Source organism: Vipera ursinii, assembly GCF_947247035.1.
Source record: "Vipera ursinii genome assembly, chromosome: 1".
In the NCBI taxonomy this organism is placed as follows: domain Eukaryota; kingdom Metazoa; phylum Chordata; class Lepidosauria; order Squamata; family Viperidae; genus Vipera; species Vipera ursinii.
The window spans coordinates 153,290,219-153,310,528 of NC_139512.1; the positions used below are offsets into that span (position 1 = coordinate 153,290,219).

Consider the following 20,310-nt stretch of genomic DNA (forward strand, 5'->3'; position numbering starts at 1 on the left):
TATATTTTGGGGGACTGTTTTAAAATTCTTTATTCTTTATTTTCTTTTATAGACTCTACGTGCTGCTGGCAAAACATACATGATCTTTTTTGTCCTGGTGATTTTCTTGGGTTCTTTCTACCTGATCAACTTGATCCTGGCTGTTGTTGCCATGGCCTATGAAGAGCAGAATCAAGCCACCATGGAAGAAGCTGAGCAGAAAGAGGCAGAGTTCCAGCAGATGCTGGAACAGCTGAAAAAACAGCAAGAAGAGGCTCAGGTTACTTAATGAGTGGAACACAGCTTTTATGTTTTGTCCTATAATTACAAAAGATAACATATAAAGTCATGGTTTACTATATCAAATTTTGTGGCTTCCAGCTGGTTGACTCCAGGGTCATGGGTGACTGAAGACATTTCAAGATGGCAACATCTAGTGGCCATGAGTATACATATATTCAAACATATGTACTGATGACCACTGGAGTAGGAAGAAAATTGCCATATGTCTTCCCTCAATATCAAACCATTTGAGGACAGGAAACTAAAAAACTTGATGCATTAAACCTCCAGTAGATTTAATGCACCTATACAGTAAAAACTAAATCTCTTTGTCCTCAAAAACTGTTCTCCCAAAAAAGAAAAAAAAGGAAGCATTGGACCCCAAATATCACTGCTGCCTACTCCTTTTGTCACTATGCCACGGTTCAATCCATCTTTAAAAAGAAAGGCACTCCTATCTTGAGGCAAAATTTCATCTAATAGTGCTAAATGAAGCTCCGTTTTTCCTACAGTTTCAGAATGAATTAAAGTCCCTCCCTCAGAAATAAAGTATAATTAAGGTATTGAGATATTAAATATATCTTCTACACACCATTAAAAAAACCTTATAAGATTTTTGTTTCATTTTGACCTGTCTGTTAAAAAAGAATCAGTGAGTCCTATCTCCTAAAAAGAAGCAGACAAGGTACTTTCCTTTTGATGCTACCTAATGAAAGACGTGGTGGTTCAGTGGGTTAGGACGCTGAGCTTGTCGATCAGATGGTCGGCAGTTTAGCGGGTCAAATCCCGAGTGCCGCATAACAGAGTGAGCACCTGTTCCTCGTCCCAGCTTCTGCCAACCTAGCAGTTCGAAAGCACATAAAAATGCAAGTAGAAAAATAGGGACCACTACGGTGGGAAGGTAACAGCGTTCCGTGCGCCTTTGGCATCTAGTCATGCCGGCCACATGACCACAGAGACGTCCTTGGACAAGTGCTGGCTCTTCGGCTTTGAAACGGAGATGAGCACCGGCCCCTAGAGTTGGAAACGACTAGCACGCATGTGCGGGGGAACCTTTACCTTTAATGAAAGAGGCAAGGGGATTTCAGTCTTCCTCCCTCCCAGCATTCCCCTCTGCCCTCTTTTGGCTGAAATGTCTGGTTTTAATAAGGCTGCCCTGATCCACCAAGAAAAGAAAAATGTCCAGTCTGTGAGTTATTTTTTTAAAAAAATTGAGGATAGCATATTAGTGGGTCAAGAAGGGTAACAATAAGCCAAAAAAATTAATAGTCGTATCCAGAGTAAAAACCACATCCTATCCCCCTCCCCCATCCTTACATACAGGCCTTTATCCTCTGCCTCTTTAGCTAGTCTTAAAACCATGTTTAATTTTAACATACTTAATGAAATTTGGCTACAACTATGGAGGAAGCTGGAGTACACAGAAAACGTGGGGGAAAGAATTGCATGCAGCCCCTCAGCCGGACTGTATTCACCCATGCTTTTTATTGACCCGTTTGCCTAGGAAGGCTGCATTTTTAGGGATTCCCCAATTCCTTAACCCTTTTTGTTCCTTGGTCTTTGTGCTCAATACGGTACTTCTCACTATAGCAAAAGACTGTGTAAACTGAACACCTACCTCTCTTCTTAACACAACTGAGAGGTGGTGGATGAAAGCAAAGGCTGGCATTTCCAGATTGCTGTAGAGACGTTCTAAATCGTAGATCTACGGGGGTGCAGAAGAGTGTCCTTGGTGGAGAAAGATTGAACCTGGCATACTCAGATAAATTGAGTGAGATCTAGTATGTGGCATATTCATTTAAACATGCCATGTTATTTGGTAAGTTCCTTTTTCCTTGAAATGTAGGCTTACTATAATGAGCATCAAACTCATCTGTTTTACAAAACAAACAAACCCTCTGAATGAGTATATTGGTGTGATGTATCTTAAATGTCCTTCACTTTCAGGCAGCAGCTTTAGCCATGGCGGCGGGTGAATCAAGGGAATTTAGTGAAGTTGGTGGGATAGGTGGATTCTCAGAAAGTTCTTCAGCAACCTCAAAACTGAGCTCCAAGAGTGCTAAGGAGAGGAAGAACAGGCGGAAGAAGAGAAAACAGAGAGAACAGTCTGAAGGAGATGAAAAAGATGAGGATGAATTTCACAAATCAGAATCAGAGGACAGCATTCGCAGAAAAGGCTTTCGATTCTCTATTGAAGGGAACAGATTAACCTATGAAAAAAGGTTTTCTTCCCCACACCAGGTAGGGAGAATATATGTGGGCCAAGTAGATCCTGAAGCACATTTCACTGTTGTAGGACTTTATGGATGGCTTTGTGGGTTATGCCTCAATAAAATCCTGGGTTTCTCATTTCCCTTTTTCTCCTTAGGTGCCGTCTTAGTTGGTTACATCTTGGCATGTAATTGTGCAGAATTAGAATTCATTTCTGTGTTCTATATCCATTTCTGCGCAAGCCTCAAGGGAAAAATGACTGAGCAAATTGTAAAGCAGTTCTTCGGGGGTACGCCTTAAATGAGAAGAATAGGCCTCAATCTCCTGGCACTTTTTGCTTCTGTCTCTTCTTCTAATATTGGCCTAGTCCAGGGGTAGGCAACCTCGGCTCTTTTATGACTCATGGACTTCAACTCCCAGAATTCCTGAGTCAGCTGTGTCAAGGCATAATTCTGCCTGTCAGAGGGCGACAGACCGTGCTCCAGACGATGCATGATGTGTGTGGGTGAAGCAAAACAAAACCCGACGCATATTCTATTCAAAACCTTTAATTAAAAAAGAAAAATATATATAAACAAAGAAAGCTAACCGACCACATCCTATCCCATCAGACAGTAAAAGAAAAGTAAAGACAAAAACTAGAAAAACATTTTACGCTTGCGCATACAGCAAAGCTAAATCATAACATGGCTAGACCACGTGACGTTCACTATGGTTACCAGATAAGTTATCAACACAGGTGCAGAGCAGAAAGAGATGTACAATTAGAAATGAACTTTTCGCACGAACTGGGGAAAAAACGTGCAGTGACAAGCTGACTCAGGAATTCTGGGAGTTGAAGTCCATGAGTCATAAAAGAGCCGAGGTTGCCTACCCCTGGACTAGTCCACTCATATATGGAGGCTGCCATTCTTGTTTGTGTTCCTCTACCCTTATTTCTTGCTTGCTTAGAAGAAGGGTAGAATAGCAAGGGCAGCAGTTGCAAAGAGAAGGAACAGGGAACGCTAGAGAGCTCCAGGAACGGCCGGTGGCTTCTTAAAAGGTGGTGGTGGGGGAAACTTGTTTGGTCCCACAAAACACCAACCTTTAGTTTGCACCATAAAGCAAATGCCAAGATGATGCAAGCGGAGATAAGTCGGGATTTTGCCAATTTATTTTTCACATTTCTAAACCACCCAACTCCCTCAAGGAGGGACCCTTTAATTTATGATTCATTATATATAGAATGTAAAACCAAGAGAAATGGTGGCACTAATTTAGAAATTATTTAATAAATATTTAATATTTTTTTTAAAAAATAATAATGGAGATTGTTCCTGTGCTCTTGAGAGAGCCCAAAATATCTGTATTCATTCATTTCCTTATCTTATCGTGACTGCACAATAGCTAAGAAGGATCTTTGATTTTCCCATTGCCTTTCCATCAGTTCATGGATGTTTCTGATCTTGTGTTCCCTTACAGTCTTTGCTGAGCATCCGCGGATCGCTGTTTTCCCCCAGGCGCAGCAGCAAAACGAGCCTCTTCAGCTTCAGAGGCCGAGCAAAGGATCTTGGGTCAGAGAATGACTTTGCTGACGACGAGCACAGCACTTTTGAAGACAACGAGAGTAGGAGAGATTCCCTCTTTGTTCCTCACCGGCACAGTGAGCGCCGCAACAGTAACATCAGTCAGGCCAGCCGATCCTCCAGGGTGATGCCCATCCTTCCAGCAAATGGGAAGATGCACAGCACCGTGGACTGCAATGGGGTGGTTTCCTTAGTTGGCGGGCCTCCTCCTCTTATGTCACCCACTGGGCAGCTTCTTCCTGAGGTAATAAGAGATCAGAAGTGCAACTATCATCGGCTCAAGGATTGTACCAAACTTTGCCTAGCGTGTGAAGAAAGTTGGGGGTCCAATTTTGACAGGGAGATGCTTTCAGGAATTTTAAGGGCTGGAATGAGTGCTTTATACACCCGCAATGCTTAAGGCATTCATTTGGTCTGTTAAATTCCCCCAAGCTCTCAAAACAACAAAAAAAGTGGGGGAGGGTGTCAGAAATTCCAAAAGGGTTGGTGGTAGTTTTCTGCAGTGGACAAAACAGCATTGATTTGAAACTTAAATTCAGATCTGCATGCACTTTGGCATCGGAGCAGGTTAAACGAGAAATTCTCTTGGCTACTATATTAGCTTGTAAATTAAAATAAAACTTTAAAAAAGCACCTCAAAGTAGGCTTTCAGAAGAATGTGGGAGAGCATATCCTGTTAACCTAAAGTTCAGAGCTTTCCTATAATAAGGAATCTTGCAAAAAGAAAAATTCTTGACCATAGGGTGACCTAAAGGGAATTTCCTTTCAGTTTTTTGAAAAAAGTCATATCATCCCAGGTTATTCCAGCTGCGTGCTGCTGGTTCTGTCAACATTGGGTGGTTATAGATTTTCTGCTTCTGCCAGTGAGGTTTTGTGTGGCCATACCTCTACTGTCATTATTTTGGAAAAAAGGAATACTGTTTGCCTATTTCATTCCACCTTGTCTTTTATTCTACAGGTGAAACTCGAAAAATTAGAATATCATGCAAAAGTTCATTTATTTCAGTAATGCAACTTAAAAGGGGAAACTAATATATGACATAGACTCATTACATGCAAAGCAAGATAGTTGAAGCCGTGATTTGTCATAATTGTGATGATTATGGCGTACAGCTCATGAAAACCCCAAATCCACAATCTCAAAAAATTAGAATATTACATGCAATCAATAAAACGGAGTGTACATAGAACAATATCGGACCTCTGAAAAGTATAAGCATGCATATGTATTCAGTACTTGGTTTGGGCCCCTTTTGCAGCAATTACTGCCTCAATGCGGCGTGGCATGGAAGCTACCAGCCTGTGGCACTGCTGAGGTGTTATGGAAGACCAGGATGCTTCAATAGCGGCCTTCAGCTCTTCTGCATTGTTCGGTCTCATGTCTCTCATCTTTCTCTTGGCAATGCCCCATAGATTCTCTATGGGGTTCAGGTCAGGCGAGTTTGCTGGCCAATCAAGCACAGTAATCCCACGGTCATTGAACCAGGTTTTGGTGCTTTTGGCAGTGTGGGCAGGTGCCAAGTCCTGCTGGAAAATGAAGTCAGCATCCCCTATAAAGCTTGTCTGCGGAAGGAAGCATGAAGTGCTCCAAAATCTCCTGGTAGACGGCTGCGTTGACCCTGGACTTAATGAAGCACAGTGGACCAACACCAGCAGATGATATGGCTCCCCAAATCAACACAAACTGTGGAAACTTCACACTGGACTTCAAGCATCTTGCAGTATGTGCCTCTCCATTCTTCCTCCAGACTCTGGGTCCTTGGTTTCCAAATGAGATGCAAAAGTTGCTCTCATCAGAAAAGAGGACTTTGGACCACTGAGCAACAGACCAGGTCTGTTTTTCTTTAGCCCAGGTAAGACGCTTCTGACGTTGTTTGTTGTTCAGGAGCGGCTTGACAAGAGGAATACGACATTTGAAGCCCATGTCCAGGATCCGTCTGTGTGTGGTGGCTCTTGATGCACTGACTCCAGCCTCAGTCCACTCCTTGTGAAAGTCCCCAACACTTTTGAATGGCCTTTTCCTGACAATCCTCTCCAGGCTGCGGTCATCCCTGCTGCTTGTGCACCTTTTTCTTCCACACTTTTCCCTTCCACATAACTTTCTATTAATGTGCTTTGATACAGCATTTTGGGAACATCCAACTTCTTTTGCAATTACCTTTTGAGGCTTTCCCTCCTTATGGAGGGTGTTAATGATGGTTTTCTGCACAACTGTCAGGTCAGCAGTCTTCTCCACGATTGTGATTCCTACTGAACCAGACTGAGAGACCATTTAAAGGCTCAGGAACCCTTCGCAGGTGTTATGGCTTAATTAGCTGATTAGAGTGGGACACTTTGAGCCTAGAATATTGCACCTTTTCACAATATTCTAATTTTCTGAGATTGTGGATTTGGGGTTTTCATGAGCTGTACGCCATAATCATCACAATTATGACAAATCACGGCTTGGACTATCTTGCTTTGCGTGTAATGAGTCTATCTCATATATTAGTTTCCCCTTTTAAGTTGCATTACTGAAATAAATGAACTTTTGCACGATATTCTAATTTTTCGAGTTTCACTTGTAGGTGCTGCCATCTCTAAGGACAGGACTTAACTTGTCAATACTGTCATTTCCTTGCAGCCCTAGTTGACCTGGAGGTTGTTATCAATCTCTGCTTCCAACTTCACCCCATACTCAGGATTTAATGCTCTTTTAGAAGAGTGCTAGATTCACATTCAGAAATAGCCTAACTGACAAAGCCAAGGCCTGAGTAGCTGCAAACTATTAGGCATTTTGGTTGGTGGCTCAGTGTCCTGCTTAATGCTGCCCTACCCCACTTTAGGGAGTATGATTGCTGATAGCTTCCCTACTTGAAAGCAGTGTTTGTTAGGATGGGAAGCTAGGGAAATTGACCATTTGCTTTCTTAAATCTACCTTTCATCAAAACAGTAAGAGCAACATTTATCGCCAGCCATATTACTGTGGCAAAATAGAGCCTGACAAATGAGTCAGCGAATTTTATTCAGACATACTTTTCAGGCAACTCAGATGCTGCTGGTTAGTTCCTTAATTCAAGGTGCTGGTTATTACCTATAAAGCCCTACATGGCCTGGGTCCGGGGTATTTGAGGGAACACCTGCTGCCGGCATCAAACGCCCTTCGCCCAGTGCGCTCCCACAGGGAGGGTCTGCTCAGGGTCCCGCCGGTAAGAGATTGCCGGCGGGTGACACCCAGGGATAGGGCCTTCTCAGTGGGGGCGCCTGCCCTCTGGAACCAGCTGCCGGTGGAGCTGAGGACTGCTCCCGACCTCCGAATGTTCCGCCGGGGCCTGAAGACCTGGCTCTTTGAGCTCTCGGGCCCAGGCTGAGGAGACATTCATTTTAATTGGGGTTTTTAATAGTACAGGGTTGATTTAATATTTTTTAAATTGGGTTTTAACTTTTGTATGGTTGATTTTTAACTCCCTGTAAACCGCCCTGAGTCCTCAGGGAAAGGGCGGTATATAAATGCAATAAAATAAATAAATAAATAATGTGGCCATCTGACTGTACATATGGACTGAGGAGATTGAAAAAAAATGTAGTTTATATAAAAGAATTTTGTTTTATAGTGTTCCTGTTTGATTTTTTCAATGGTGGTAAGCACAACTTGGAACACTGTGTTAACATGAACAGTGTTTCAGCAGTTTGTCATGTAACTAAACCAAAGAAACATTAACATTAAAGGACAAAGGAGAACTAGGATTCTCTTGAAGTGAGATTAAGACATTCAATAATTCTCCCTAAAGGATACCAGTCAGTAGCCATCTTTCTTTTTAATCCAGAAGAACAATACTGTTGACGATGATGCATTGCTCTGATGGGAACGTTCTCATAAATAAAATGTTCCCTAAGACAGAAAATTAGGTTGATAATATTTAACTCAAGGGCAGTGTCAGAGCAATATTGCTTCTTCATATAATATCATTCCAACTGCTTCCGATTTTAAAAAAAATATGAAAATCCAGGCTGCACAAATTCAAATGGCCACTAAACGGCATCAAAAGCACAGAAAAGGAACTCTTTGCTGCCATGTCCTGATTGTGCAGATTTATACAAAGTAGATCTAGCAGCTTTAGTCATTAGCGAGAGTTGCTAGAAGGAATAATGATGCTAACCAGTGAGCTTCATTCGTACCAGACTTTTGTTTCTCTGTTCTTAAAAAGCCTCTCCTCATTTTCGTACTATACAAACAGGATGGAGAAATGAAAAAGGGGTGATTATAAGGCTAGTCCACAATAAATCTGAGCGTTATAAGTCAAAGTTGATGTAACTTTTTATTTGTATGTAAATATAATTAACTAAACCCTTAAAGTCCTTAGATAAATCCTTACGGCAGACATGTCAAACGCAAGGCCTGGGGGCCGCATCCGGCCTGTGAAGTGGTTTCATGTGGCCCGCGAAGCCATCCTGGAAACAGGGAGGGAACGGCCCCCACTGCCTTGGCCCTGGCCCAGAGACCCTCCTTCTGCCAGAGACCCTCAGATCTGTCCCACTCCTGCCCAGGCCCCCATAGGCACCCTTGATGCGAATGACGTAGAGCTGGCCACGCCCACCCAGTAGGCCATACACACTCTAGCCACGCCCACCCAGTAGGCCATGCCCACCCTGGCCATACCCACCCGGCCCCTTGAGGGCAACTGCAATGCTAATGCGGCCCTCAATGAAATTGAGTTTGAAACCCCAGCCTTACGGCATCTTTAAATGGATTGCTTCCTTAATTAGGACTATTTGAGATGCAGAAATCCAGACGACAGATGGCTACAGAGAGTTAATATTTTCTGTAACTACTCCTGGGGAAACTTTTGCAAGCAAGCATTGAGCCAAGATGCACTAAGCTTGATAACAGAAATGATTGTTCAAGCCAAATTATCTCTCTGACTTACTTTTTGTAGGCAGAAGACATCAAATAATTGAATGTTGCTCTCTTCAGTACTCTGTTCATGCATAGTCTGTTTTTACAAGTCAAAAAATTAACCATATTCTTCCAACTGATAAATCCTATATTTTCAGGGCACCACGACAGAAACAGAACTAAGAAAAAGGCGCTCCAGTTCCTACCACATGTCAATGGATTTCCTCTCCGATCCTACTGCAAGGCAAAGAGCAATGAGTATAGCTAGCATACTTACCAACACAATGGAAGGTAAGCATCCCATCTAAACAATGCTTCTAAAATTCAGAGGGCAAAAGCTGAATTTCCATTTCAAAAATAAACATCTTCCCAATATAAACTTTTTCCTTATTACCAGTACTGAGGCTGTACTATTAAAACCTGAAAAAGAAATATGGCAAAGGCACCAGATTCGTCGTTCTAGGAGAGAATTCTTAATGTTCTAATCTTCGCTCCAGTCAAATGGAGCGAGCAGTGCTTCTTCTTTTTTTCCAGTTTCCTCTCTTTCGTCTGATTTTCATGCTGCAATCATTTTTTCATCTAAAACAAGGTTCTAATTAGATCTTACCCTGCTCCAGTTTTTCATAATTTTCAAATGCAAGTGTAACAACAAAGCATGGTTAGCATGAATATGATTTGCAAAGCAAGCATTTCTGTAAACTGGTACAGATTCAGACATAAAACCAACCATGGGTTGGCTGTGTGGCATGTCAGATCAGAGTGTAGCCCTATTTCCTTAATGCCAAGTGAAACTTAACTACAGTAGGTCTCTTGACAGAGACGATGTGTCTTGTCTCAACAAAGATGCACGCAATTTACTTTGATAAGGGGGTTCCTATTGCCTCATCACTTCAGTGTAATCTTTTACCTCTTCCTCCACTTTGCCTCATCCTCAGTGGGTTAGGACGCTGAGCTTGTCGATCAGAAGGTTGGCAGTTTGGCGGATCGAATCCTGAGTGCCGCGTAACAGAGTGAGCGCCTGTTACTCGTCCCAGCTTCTGCCAACCTAGCAGTTCGAAAGCACGTAAAAATGCAAATAGAAAAATAGGGACCACTCCGGTGGGAAGGTAACAGTGTTCCGTGCGCCTTTGGCGTCTAGTCATGCCGGCCACATGACCACGGAGACGTCCTCGGACAAGCGCTGGCTCTTCGGCTTTGAAACGGAGATGAGCACCGGCCCCTAGAGTCGGAAACGACTAGCACACATCTGCGGGGGAACCTTTACCTTTACCTTTACACTTGCAAAAACTAGAAGAGGGGTCAGGATAGTTAGCAGAGGTATACAGAAGCTTCTCTGGTACTTCCGTTACAGAATCTTCTTTCACGTTCTGAAAGTGCCAGAGAAGATTGCAGGAGTCCTGGAGGAAGCTGTATATATATAAAAAAATCATCTTGTGGACTTTGTAGAAGTAATGCAACCATTTTGCTGCACTGATAAAAATCAGCTGGAGCTGTGTCATGCAGCCACTTTCGATGGATTCTCTTCTCAGAACTTTAGGGGGCATCTCTATGGAGACTTGCCCAGCCCTAAATTATAGTCAAGCAAATCATTGCTGTGTGTCTACCGGAGAGGGAGTCAGAGGAAGATCCCTTGTCCCCACTCCACAGAAAAGACAAATACTGCTAATATGCCTCTTTCTTCCAATTCATCTTTAGTAAAGAATAGCTGTTTACATTTTTCTGGCCATTTGTACAAAATAAGATGAGGGCAGTTATTCCTAGGATCCCCGTCATGCTGTTTCCTTAACGTATGTGTTGAAATGGATAAATTGGGTAGCTTTGTGAACTTTCTCTTTACATAGGCTTTCTTTTCACTCTTTCTAGAACTTGAGGAATCCAGGCAGAAGTGCCCTCCCTGCTGGTACAAATTTGCTAACATGTGCTTAATCTGGGATTGCTGGGCTCCTTGGCTGAAAATAAAGCACATTGTTAATTTGATTGTGATGGATCCATTTGTTGACCTCGCTATTACCATCTGCATTGTTTTAAATACTTTGTTTATGGCAATGGAACATTACCCAATGACCCAACAGTTTAATAATGTACTATCCGTTGGAAACTTGGTAAGTCTTCGGCAGTCCCATAAGAGAGCAATATTTATTTATTTTTTATTTATTTTTTTTATTTTAATTCCATTTATATCCTGCCCTTCTCCAAAGACTCAGGGCGGCTTACAAGCTTAGCAGTAGCCTTCATTCTATGTATATGCCTGCTTATTAGGGCTTTCACACACACCCCAAGCGGCATTATTACAAAGTCAGCTTAATTGCCCCCAACAATCTGGGTCCTCAATTGGACAGATTGCTGAATTTTTTTTTGGACTCTCTTACTTAGATCAAGTTTATAAGTCGTTCTTCTTTAGGTCCCATTCAAATCAATATGCCACGATTTAATGCTAGTGATATTTTGAATTCTAAATGGGAAGCTGAAGTGCAGGCAGGACATGATGTCTGCTGCTTACAAAATCTGAGAGTTTCTAGAGGGATTGGTATCAAATGCTTTCTTTCTTCACTGCTGTTCCCAGCAGCAGCAGCTGCAGGGGAGTCAGGGGGGCAAATGATGAAAGGAACATGACAGAATAAGAGGAACCAGATCCAGTGAATACTTAGCTGCCCATGAGAAATCCTGCATTGAGGCAAAATGCTGAAAGGAACCCTCCTAATGAATCAACATGTGTTGTTGTTTTTTAATTGCAAACCACCCAGACAGAAACAGACAGACAGACATTGTTTTTTCTATTCCCTGTTTTACAGTTGGTAAAATGTAAAGGAGGTGAACTCATCATTTGATTTTAACTCTTTTACTACTGAATACCTTGTGGTGACTTGGATATGTAAAACTATATTTTCTTTGAAAATATAAATGCTCCCAATCACCTGTTCAGAAGGAGCTTGATTGTAAAGACCTTGCTTTGCATGCTTATATTCAATCCAAGGAATCACCCGTTGTTGTTTTTTTTAAAAGTAGTGAGTAATTCTAGAGATGCAAAACCATATAAAATAGACAAGAAATGGACATACTTTATGATTGGGATCTTTGGCATGGGGGGGAAGAAGCGGGGCAGAGATCAGTATCTAGAAGTTCCAGCAAAGAATTCAGAAGCAAAATAATGGCATGGACAGATAGTTAAAAGAATGAAGTACATAATAAATCTGAGTACTTTATATATATTCAGTCTGGGAATTTGTGGTGAATATCAGAACTAAGTTGAAAAATTCTCTTTGCACAAATATTTGTTCCCAATTTTTTTCTACTTTTCAATAGACCTTTCTAATAATTGCTATTGCTAGTGATGGGAAAGTCAATCAGAAATGTAAGCTAATTTATCATAGATGCCCAGAGATTTACCTGTAGATCCTGAACAGTCTTCTACAAGATGAAAAATACTGGGGGGGGGGAAACTTGTGGGATAGCTTCCTTATGAATGGGGAGTGTGTGAGATTGAATCTTATGCCTAGTGGTAAGGACATATAAAAATAATGGTATGCACGTATCAAAATACACATTTCCATTTCTCAAAATATCAAACTGTTGAATCGGAGGTATTTTTTTAAAGTTTGCCTTTATCTTTCTCAGTAACATTTTTATGAATAGACTGGTCACTGTTATTTAGGACTGATGACAAATGATATTTTTTGTATGTAGGTGTTTACTGGCATCTTCACAGCAGAAATGTTTCTCAAAATAATTGCCATGGATCCTTATTATTATTTCCAAGAAGGCTGGAATATTTTTGATGGCATCATAGTCAGCCTGAGTTTGATGGAGTTGGGTCTTGCAAATGTGGAAGGTTTATCAGTTCTAAGATCCTTCAGATTGGTAAATATCCACAGGAGGTTTCAAGAAACATTTTGATCATATTATGTATTCAGAGTAATCAAATTGTGACTATACATACTGCATTCTGATACCTGAATGTTATTCAAAAATAAAATAAGTCAAATATAAAATATAACAGCAGGTTTGATCAATATTTACTTAAATTCATCAAGACCAATAAGATCTTTTCCAAAATAGTCTCAAACACAATTACTTAAGCCACCAATATATATTGATGTTACATACTCAGGAGAACCTTCACATGGATTTCTAAATCCAGTGTCAAGAGCAGAATTTCTGCACAAAATAACTCTTTTTATTATGAATGAAAAGTAATTAAAATCAAAAATAATTAACACTGATACTGATGCCTGTATGCTTTTATTTTTTTCAGCTTCGAGTTTTCAAACTGGCAAAATCTTGGCCAACATTAAACATGTTGATAAAGATTATTGGCAATTCAGTAGGTGCCTTGGGAAATTTGACTTTGGTTTTGGCTATCATTGTCTTCATTTTTGCCGTGGTTGGAATGCAGTTGTTTGGCAAAAACTACAAGGAATGTGTCTGCAAGATTTCCAATGACTGTGAACTCCCACGCTGGCACATGAATGATTTTTTTCATTCTTTCTTGATTGTCTTTCGAGTTCTTTGTGGAGAATGGATAGAGACTATGTGGGATTGTATGGAGGTTGCTGGACAACCCCTGTGCCTTACTGTCTTCATGATGGTCATGGTGATTGGCAATTTAGTGGTAGGTATCAAGCAAATGTCCACTTAAGGCAAGTAGTCCATTGCAACTGGATTCTTTAAATATTGACATTGAACAATTGGCATAAATTTAAAATTTAAACCAGTTTTGGTATTATTTTTTTTACTTTTCTATTCTAGTCAGCAGGTCATGCAAATACAAAATATGTATTCCTGCCCTACGGTATATGTAGAAAAATCTTTCCATTTCCACATTCAAAAAGTAGGGTGGGGTTTTTCAGCGTAAAAGGTAAAGATTTCCTGTCCAGTCATGTCCTACTTGAGGGCGTGGTACTCATCTCCGTTTCTTGGCCAAGGGTGCCAGCATTGTCCAAAGACATTTTCCGTGGTCATGTGGCCAGCATCACTATATGCCAAAGTTGCAGAAACACTGTTACCTTCCCACCAGAGTGGTACCTATTAATCTACTTGCCTTTGCATGCTTTCAAACTGCTAGGTGGGCAGGAGAGTATTTTTAAGGATATTTCTATTATAACTGTCGTGGGCTTATTATCCCTTTTTAATAGGGAAACACAGGGACCTTGCTTTATATGAAGTCAGATCAGCGATCCAATTAACTATGATGTCTATGCTACAGGTGGAAAACATCTTTTTGGCTCCTGAAGGATGCTAATATTAGATGAAAAATGTAAATCATCATTAGGAAAACTGAATTATTATGTTTAGTCAGTAACAGTGTCAGAGAATTTTAAACAGTCAAATTAATACATCTTCTGCTAGAGACTATCACCTAACACAGAAGTGGGTTAATAAGAATGCTGATCTATTTCAGTGTTGGTTCCTTATGTTCAAAAAAGATACCAGATTAGGAAGCAGAACATAGGCATTAAAATAGTCTGATATAAGAGTAATGAAGAAGAAGCAACACTTACACCAAAATATTCAGACATTGTTGTTAATAACATAATAATAATAATAATAATAATAATAATAATAATAATAATAATAATAATAATAATAAGAAGAAGAAGAAGAAGAAGAAGAAGAAGAAGAAGAAGAAGAAGAAGAAGAAGAAGAAGAAGAAGAAGAAGTTGGAAGGGACCTTGGAGGTCATCTAGTCCAACCCCCTGCTCAGGCAGGAAACCCTATACCATTTCAGGCAAATGGCTGTCCAGTCTCTTCTTAAAAAACTTCCAGTGTTGGAGCATTCACAGCTTCTGGAGGCAGGTTGTTCCACTGGTTAATTGTTCTAACTGTCAGGAAGTTTCTCCTTAGTTCTAGGTTGCTTCTCTCTTTGATCAGTTTCCATCCGTTGCTTCTTGTCCTGCCTTCAGGTGCTCTGGAGAATAGCTTGACTCCCTCTTCTTTGTGGCAACCCCTGAGATATTGGAACACTGCTATCATGTCACCCCTCACCCTTCTCTTCGTTAAACTAGACATTCCCAATTCCAGCAACCGCTCCCTATATGTTTTAGCCTCCTGAGTGACCCTGTTTTTCTTTTAATAGGTTTTGAATCTTTTTCTGGCCTTGCTCCTGAGCTCCTTCAGTTCAGACAATCTTGCTGCTACAGATGATGATAATGAAATGAACAACCTCCAGATTGCAGTGGCGAGGATTCAGAAAGGAATAGATTTTGTAAAAAGAAAAGTTCATGAATGTGTACAAAAGGCGTTTGTGAGAAAACAAAAGGCTTTGGATGAAATCAAGCCCCTTGAAGATCTAAACAATAAGAAAGACAATTGCATTTCTAATCATGTGATAGTAGATATTGGCAAAGATTTTAACTATCTGAAAGATGGCAATGGGACTACCAGCGGCATAGGGAGCAGCGTGGAAAAATACATCATTGATGAAAGTGATTATATGTCTTTCATAAATAACCCAAGTGTAACTGTGACAGTACCCATTGCTGTTGGAGAATCAGATTTTGAAAATTTAAATACAGAGGAGTTTAGCAGTGAGTCAGATCTGGAAGAAAGCAAAGAGGTAAGTCATATGTAATATGCAACACATATATTGTGGTGGTCTTTTCAAAACATGAGTTGCACTTATTAAAAAGTTTAACTGACAGATCACTGTTTTCATATCTTAAATAAATATTTGAATATAGCTCACATTGGATTGTACATTAAAATCACTCTAGATATGGTGGTCTCTCTCTGAAGTTTAACATTAACGTCATTAATGTTTTTATTTTTCTAACTTACAGAAAAAACACAGGTTTGCAATTAAATGTTAGTTATTGATATCAGAATTTCTAGAAGATGCTCCACAGCTCTTTAGCTTATATTATAGCTGTGTCCATTCAGAGACCTTTGTAACTCAAGAGCCATTCTGTTCTTCGGCATTTAGAAATTGACTCAAATGGGATGGAAACTAACTTGCAGAATTAAATGTAAATCAATCATGTTAATTTTATACTTTCTAAATGAGCTATTGATGACTTAGGTTTGATGAAAATTGCAGTATTCTGCACACACTCACACTAGCATTCACATAAAAAGTGGGTGCACTTATTTTACTTGGTTTGTTTTCTGTGTATTATTTTGTAAATCATTAGAGGTTGAAGTTTTGCACAGTCTTAAATCCTGCCAAACCAGCTGTAAAGCCATTTTTCTTTTCCCAATTTTTCTTGCCATTGTGGTTTCAATTGCATTTACAGTATTAGTTTGAGGAGAAATCTCAGACTGCTTCATTAAAGCCAGATTCAGAACCTGGTTAATATTAGAACCTGGTTATTTATTAAACATTTTTCAATTGTCTAAGTAACGGATAGAAATCTCTTTCATTCCAGAGCAGTAAGGGATGTAACTGAAATAAAATATTTCTTGGGTTAGGAAAAAAACAGCCATTTTGTACTCATAGAAGCCACTTATAATTTAATGATTGGTTTATAAAGGGCTAGTTTAGCAACCTCAGTTTTTAGAAATACCAATGATATGGTATATAATTTGATAATTAATTAGCTATTTTATATAACTTGTAGTCTACCCTTCATGGCAAAGATTTTCCAGAGCAACTTGCAAAATTATGGAACGCTGTAATTGAAATAAAATAATCAAGATGGAAAAAAATCAACAAAATTGTGGTTCAAACTGTTTTAGAAATGTTAGTAATTACAGATGAAAAGCTAAGTTCTTGAAGCCAAAGAGACTTATATTCCTTTCCTTTAATCTAGTATTATATTTCAGGCAATATAAAAATTGTGGTAATTTTTCAAACAACTTCTAACATTTTCAAATTTTAATATTTTAGTCTGTAATCCAGAGAAATGTAAATTTCCAATCTGATTTATCTCCATGGAAGAGTTGAATAATTGCTTAAATCTCTCTTTTAGATTTAAATTTTTATTTTTAGTCTTGATGTTTATATTTATTATACATTATACTTTTTTAACAACCGTACTTTTATACTTTTTCAATGACCATATCCAGTTTCCTTATTCTGGTCTATAACCATAATAAAGATTTGATCAGATTTGTTTTCATACATTTGTGCAATGAAAAATTTAAATTGATTCTAAACATGGCTTATTTGATTTTGTGAGGGCTTTTTATACACGGTTTATCAGAATCCATAAATATTTCAATAACTATATTACAACTATAACTAGTTTGTTTCCAAACTATATTTGGAAACTTTCCATTCATCATTTTAATCCTCTCATCTTTTCTCACTATTTCTCCCATTATTATTTTTTAAGAGAACCTCTGTAAATCAGGAAAATGAGAATAACTGCATTCTTTTCTAATTACTACCACTGGGTCTCTCCATCAGAGTCTCTCAAAAACAAAATCTAATAACATTAATGATCCATTCTTAACTGATTGTAAATCTCTCCTTGATTTCCAAAGGAGAGATTTAAGCTACAGTCCTCCTTTTTTGTGGGAATTCTGTATGTGAACAAGGAAACCTTGTCTAACTACCACTCAACTCACGATATTACTCCTCTTGCTGAGATGTTGTAGAGTTTCATCAAAGATTGTGCTTCTTTTTACTCCTGACTGGCGTTGCACCCCTTGCGGTGACAGGCTTCTTATCAAAAGAAAAGCCTAGTGGGATCTTAATATCCTACGAGAAAGCACAATAGGACCTTTCATATTTCTCATCCACAGAAAATACAATGAGCCCTTAAGTTCATGCTTAAATTTTGCAGAGACATCAGTCAGAAAACCTGTAACTATCCCTTCATACATATAATAATTAGATTTTGTTCTGAAGCTTTTTTTTCATGCAAGTAAAGAAATGATCAAAATGGACTTTTCGGACTCATGCCTGACTCTTTGTGCTTCTGTAAGCTGTTCATCTACAGCTAATTTGCGTAGCCCATGTTAATAATACAAATACTTGGAACTGCCTTGGCATGTAGCCCTGGCAATAAAATGTGTGGCTTGCTGTTAGAAAGCCCAGTTATGCAAAATTTCCATAATTAATTTGTCATTACATAAGTCAATCCTTGTCTTGATTTCTTGATCTTAATTTTTTTAAAAAAAATATTGTTTATTTAAATGATTTATAAAGTCTCTTCCCCGCCCCCATCTCACAGGATACGTTATCTTGGTGAAAAAGGAGAAAGTGAAGTTCATTTGCATCAACTCCAGTGCACACATCTAAATCTGGATGCAGTCCAGATTTTGGCTGATATAAGACTGAGAGAAAACATTTGTTTATTGAGTTTGATTGTGACACTCTAGGTCATGTTTTCTGTTGAATATAGTACTAAGAATAAGGCTAGATCTTTAAAGTATATGTGAATATTCCTGCTTTGTGCATGACTTTCAAACAAATGGCAAGTCTTCCAAGTAAACATTCCAATTCAACACGTCAATACTGTATAGTTTCTGCCTTAAAAATTCACTTCCATTTAGTCTTGCCTTATGATGAATTCTAAGAAGACTGAGCAGCACCTGCTTCAGAGCCAACCTGACCATTCTTATTATAAAAATATGCAGTTATTTTCTTCTTTTATATATATTTTTAAGAAAAATAATCATATTGGTAAGTCAAATCATAACTACCTATCCGGAGTTTTAACGCCAAGATACTGTATGCAAATTTATTTCCTACCATTCTTACTTCTCGCAGGATTAAAATCAAGCTGGATCATTCAAGAATGCAGCTCTGGTGCTTTTTTGTCAGAGAGCAACGAACAGCACCAGTATTACACAGGTTACTTAAGCAAGTTCTACCTCTATAAGATATTTTTTAAAATGGATAGTGACTGGCCTGCATGCTACTCTGCCATCTCCTTTCCCCATTCATTGCAGTATTATAGAAATTTCACCGCTATTGCCCTCTTGAGTCATATGACTCACACCCCAGCATGGTCAGGCAGTACTTGCAACTGAAACATTTGTAGGATTTCGAACTCTAATTCACCTGTGTTTCTTTACCATACAATTTTAGCAATGCCTACAAGCTGCATGTAATGTATTCAACTTCGAAAGCATCGGTTTAGCTTAATTCTGGACAGACTAATGTATTCACTATTTAATCAAACTGGGGTGAACTTTATTCTACTTACAATTATACTTTGTTGGATTATCTTCATGCTTTTTGAGGTTGGCGGTTTTTTTTTAATGAGGATCATCATTTTAATAAATTTGAACACACATATTACCAATTTGCTGAGATTCAACAACGTGATTTATAAAAAAAACAGAAACCACCTCACCATGTTGAATTTTTTTCAATGAAAGTATGTTGACAAGGTGATAACACTGCCAACCAAGCCCACAATCATGACAGTTCCTTTCACTGACTTTGGAAGTGATAAAATGACAATTTGGGGGGTGGGGGGGCAAAGAAATTTTAATGAACTGTAGCATAAATGATACTGTCTCATGATGGCCCTCATTAGGTCCCCTCTGGTTTTTTTTTTAAAGCTTTAAAGTTATTCGCAAATGTAAACATTCAACTTCTTGTTCACAAGAATGATTCTCTGGACATGAGCCCAAGACTCCCTATGTCCCCCATTTCACTTTCTTTTTCTGCACATTACTGAAAAAAGTTGCATTTAAAAAATACAGTTTGTCCCTGAGACTTATATACCAATCCCAAAACTGTCAGTTCTAAACAAAATTAATGGGCTATTGTGAGCACATTTAGAGAGATTCACTGAAAATCTGGTTCCTTACAGTCCATATGAAGTAATGCATACTCTTCCAGAGACATTATCCTTAGTAATGGATGCCGTTTTCTTTCTCATGTCTGGAAATACAACAAGCGTATACTGCAACTAAAAAGCATGTACAAATTTGCTTCTTTATGCTCAAAACTTTAAGAATTTGATATATTGGGTAAAATAATTTTTTTGTGGTGTTATAATCGTTAGCCACCCTTCATGCTGGGGAAAAAAGATCTCCACTAACTTATGTAATATCTAGACAGCAAGAAAAACTAGTCACTTAACATGGACAATCCTGCACTTTTCTTGGTGTGATATACAAGTAGCTGGACATTGCCTTTATGTTTTGCCAAACTTCCTAGTCTAGTTTGCGTGTTCCCAGAAGATTCCCATCTCAACTCCTATCCAGAGTTGATCCTGTTCAGATTTCTAAGTTGGCTAAGGGTTGCCACCAAGCTGGGTTAAGAAAGAATGATTTCCTGTAAGTTAAGATTCTTCTCCCCAGATATATGATAAACACCAATAGTAAAACAGTTTTTACATGCTGTCTTCTAACTCCCATCGTTCTGTTTTCATCCTCATTTAGTCTTTTCTCCCATTAATCCCTTTCTCTAATTTCTAATTTTAATTAAAGAATATAACATGAAGAATTCATTTTAACATTTTGCTTATTTTTTAAAAAAAAATCTTTCGAAGTGATGAA

The 20,310-nt window shown here is 39.0% G+C and overlaps 1 protein-coding gene across 1 annotated transcript in view; it reads left to right on the forward strand.

The window, feature by feature from the left end:
- The window catches only part of LOC310642007 (sodium channel protein type 2 subunit alpha-like), a gene marked incomplete at both ends in the record, with an annotated part of 63,679 nt that overhangs the window by 16,034 nt on the left and 27,335 nt on the right, over positions 1 to 20,310 (forward strand). Inside the window, 8 exon segments of the mRNA XM_083365384.1 lie at positions 53 to 259; positions 2,209 to 2,502; positions 3,934 to 4,281; positions 9,072 to 9,204; positions 10,777 to 11,015; positions 12,598 to 12,771; positions 13,166 to 13,522; positions 14,987 to 15,466. Of these exon segments, the coding sequence (XP_083221510.1) occupies positions 53 to 259; positions 2,209 to 2,502; positions 3,934 to 4,281; positions 9,072 to 9,204; positions 10,777 to 11,015; positions 12,598 to 12,771; positions 13,166 to 13,522; positions 14,987 to 15,466 (2,232 nt within the window).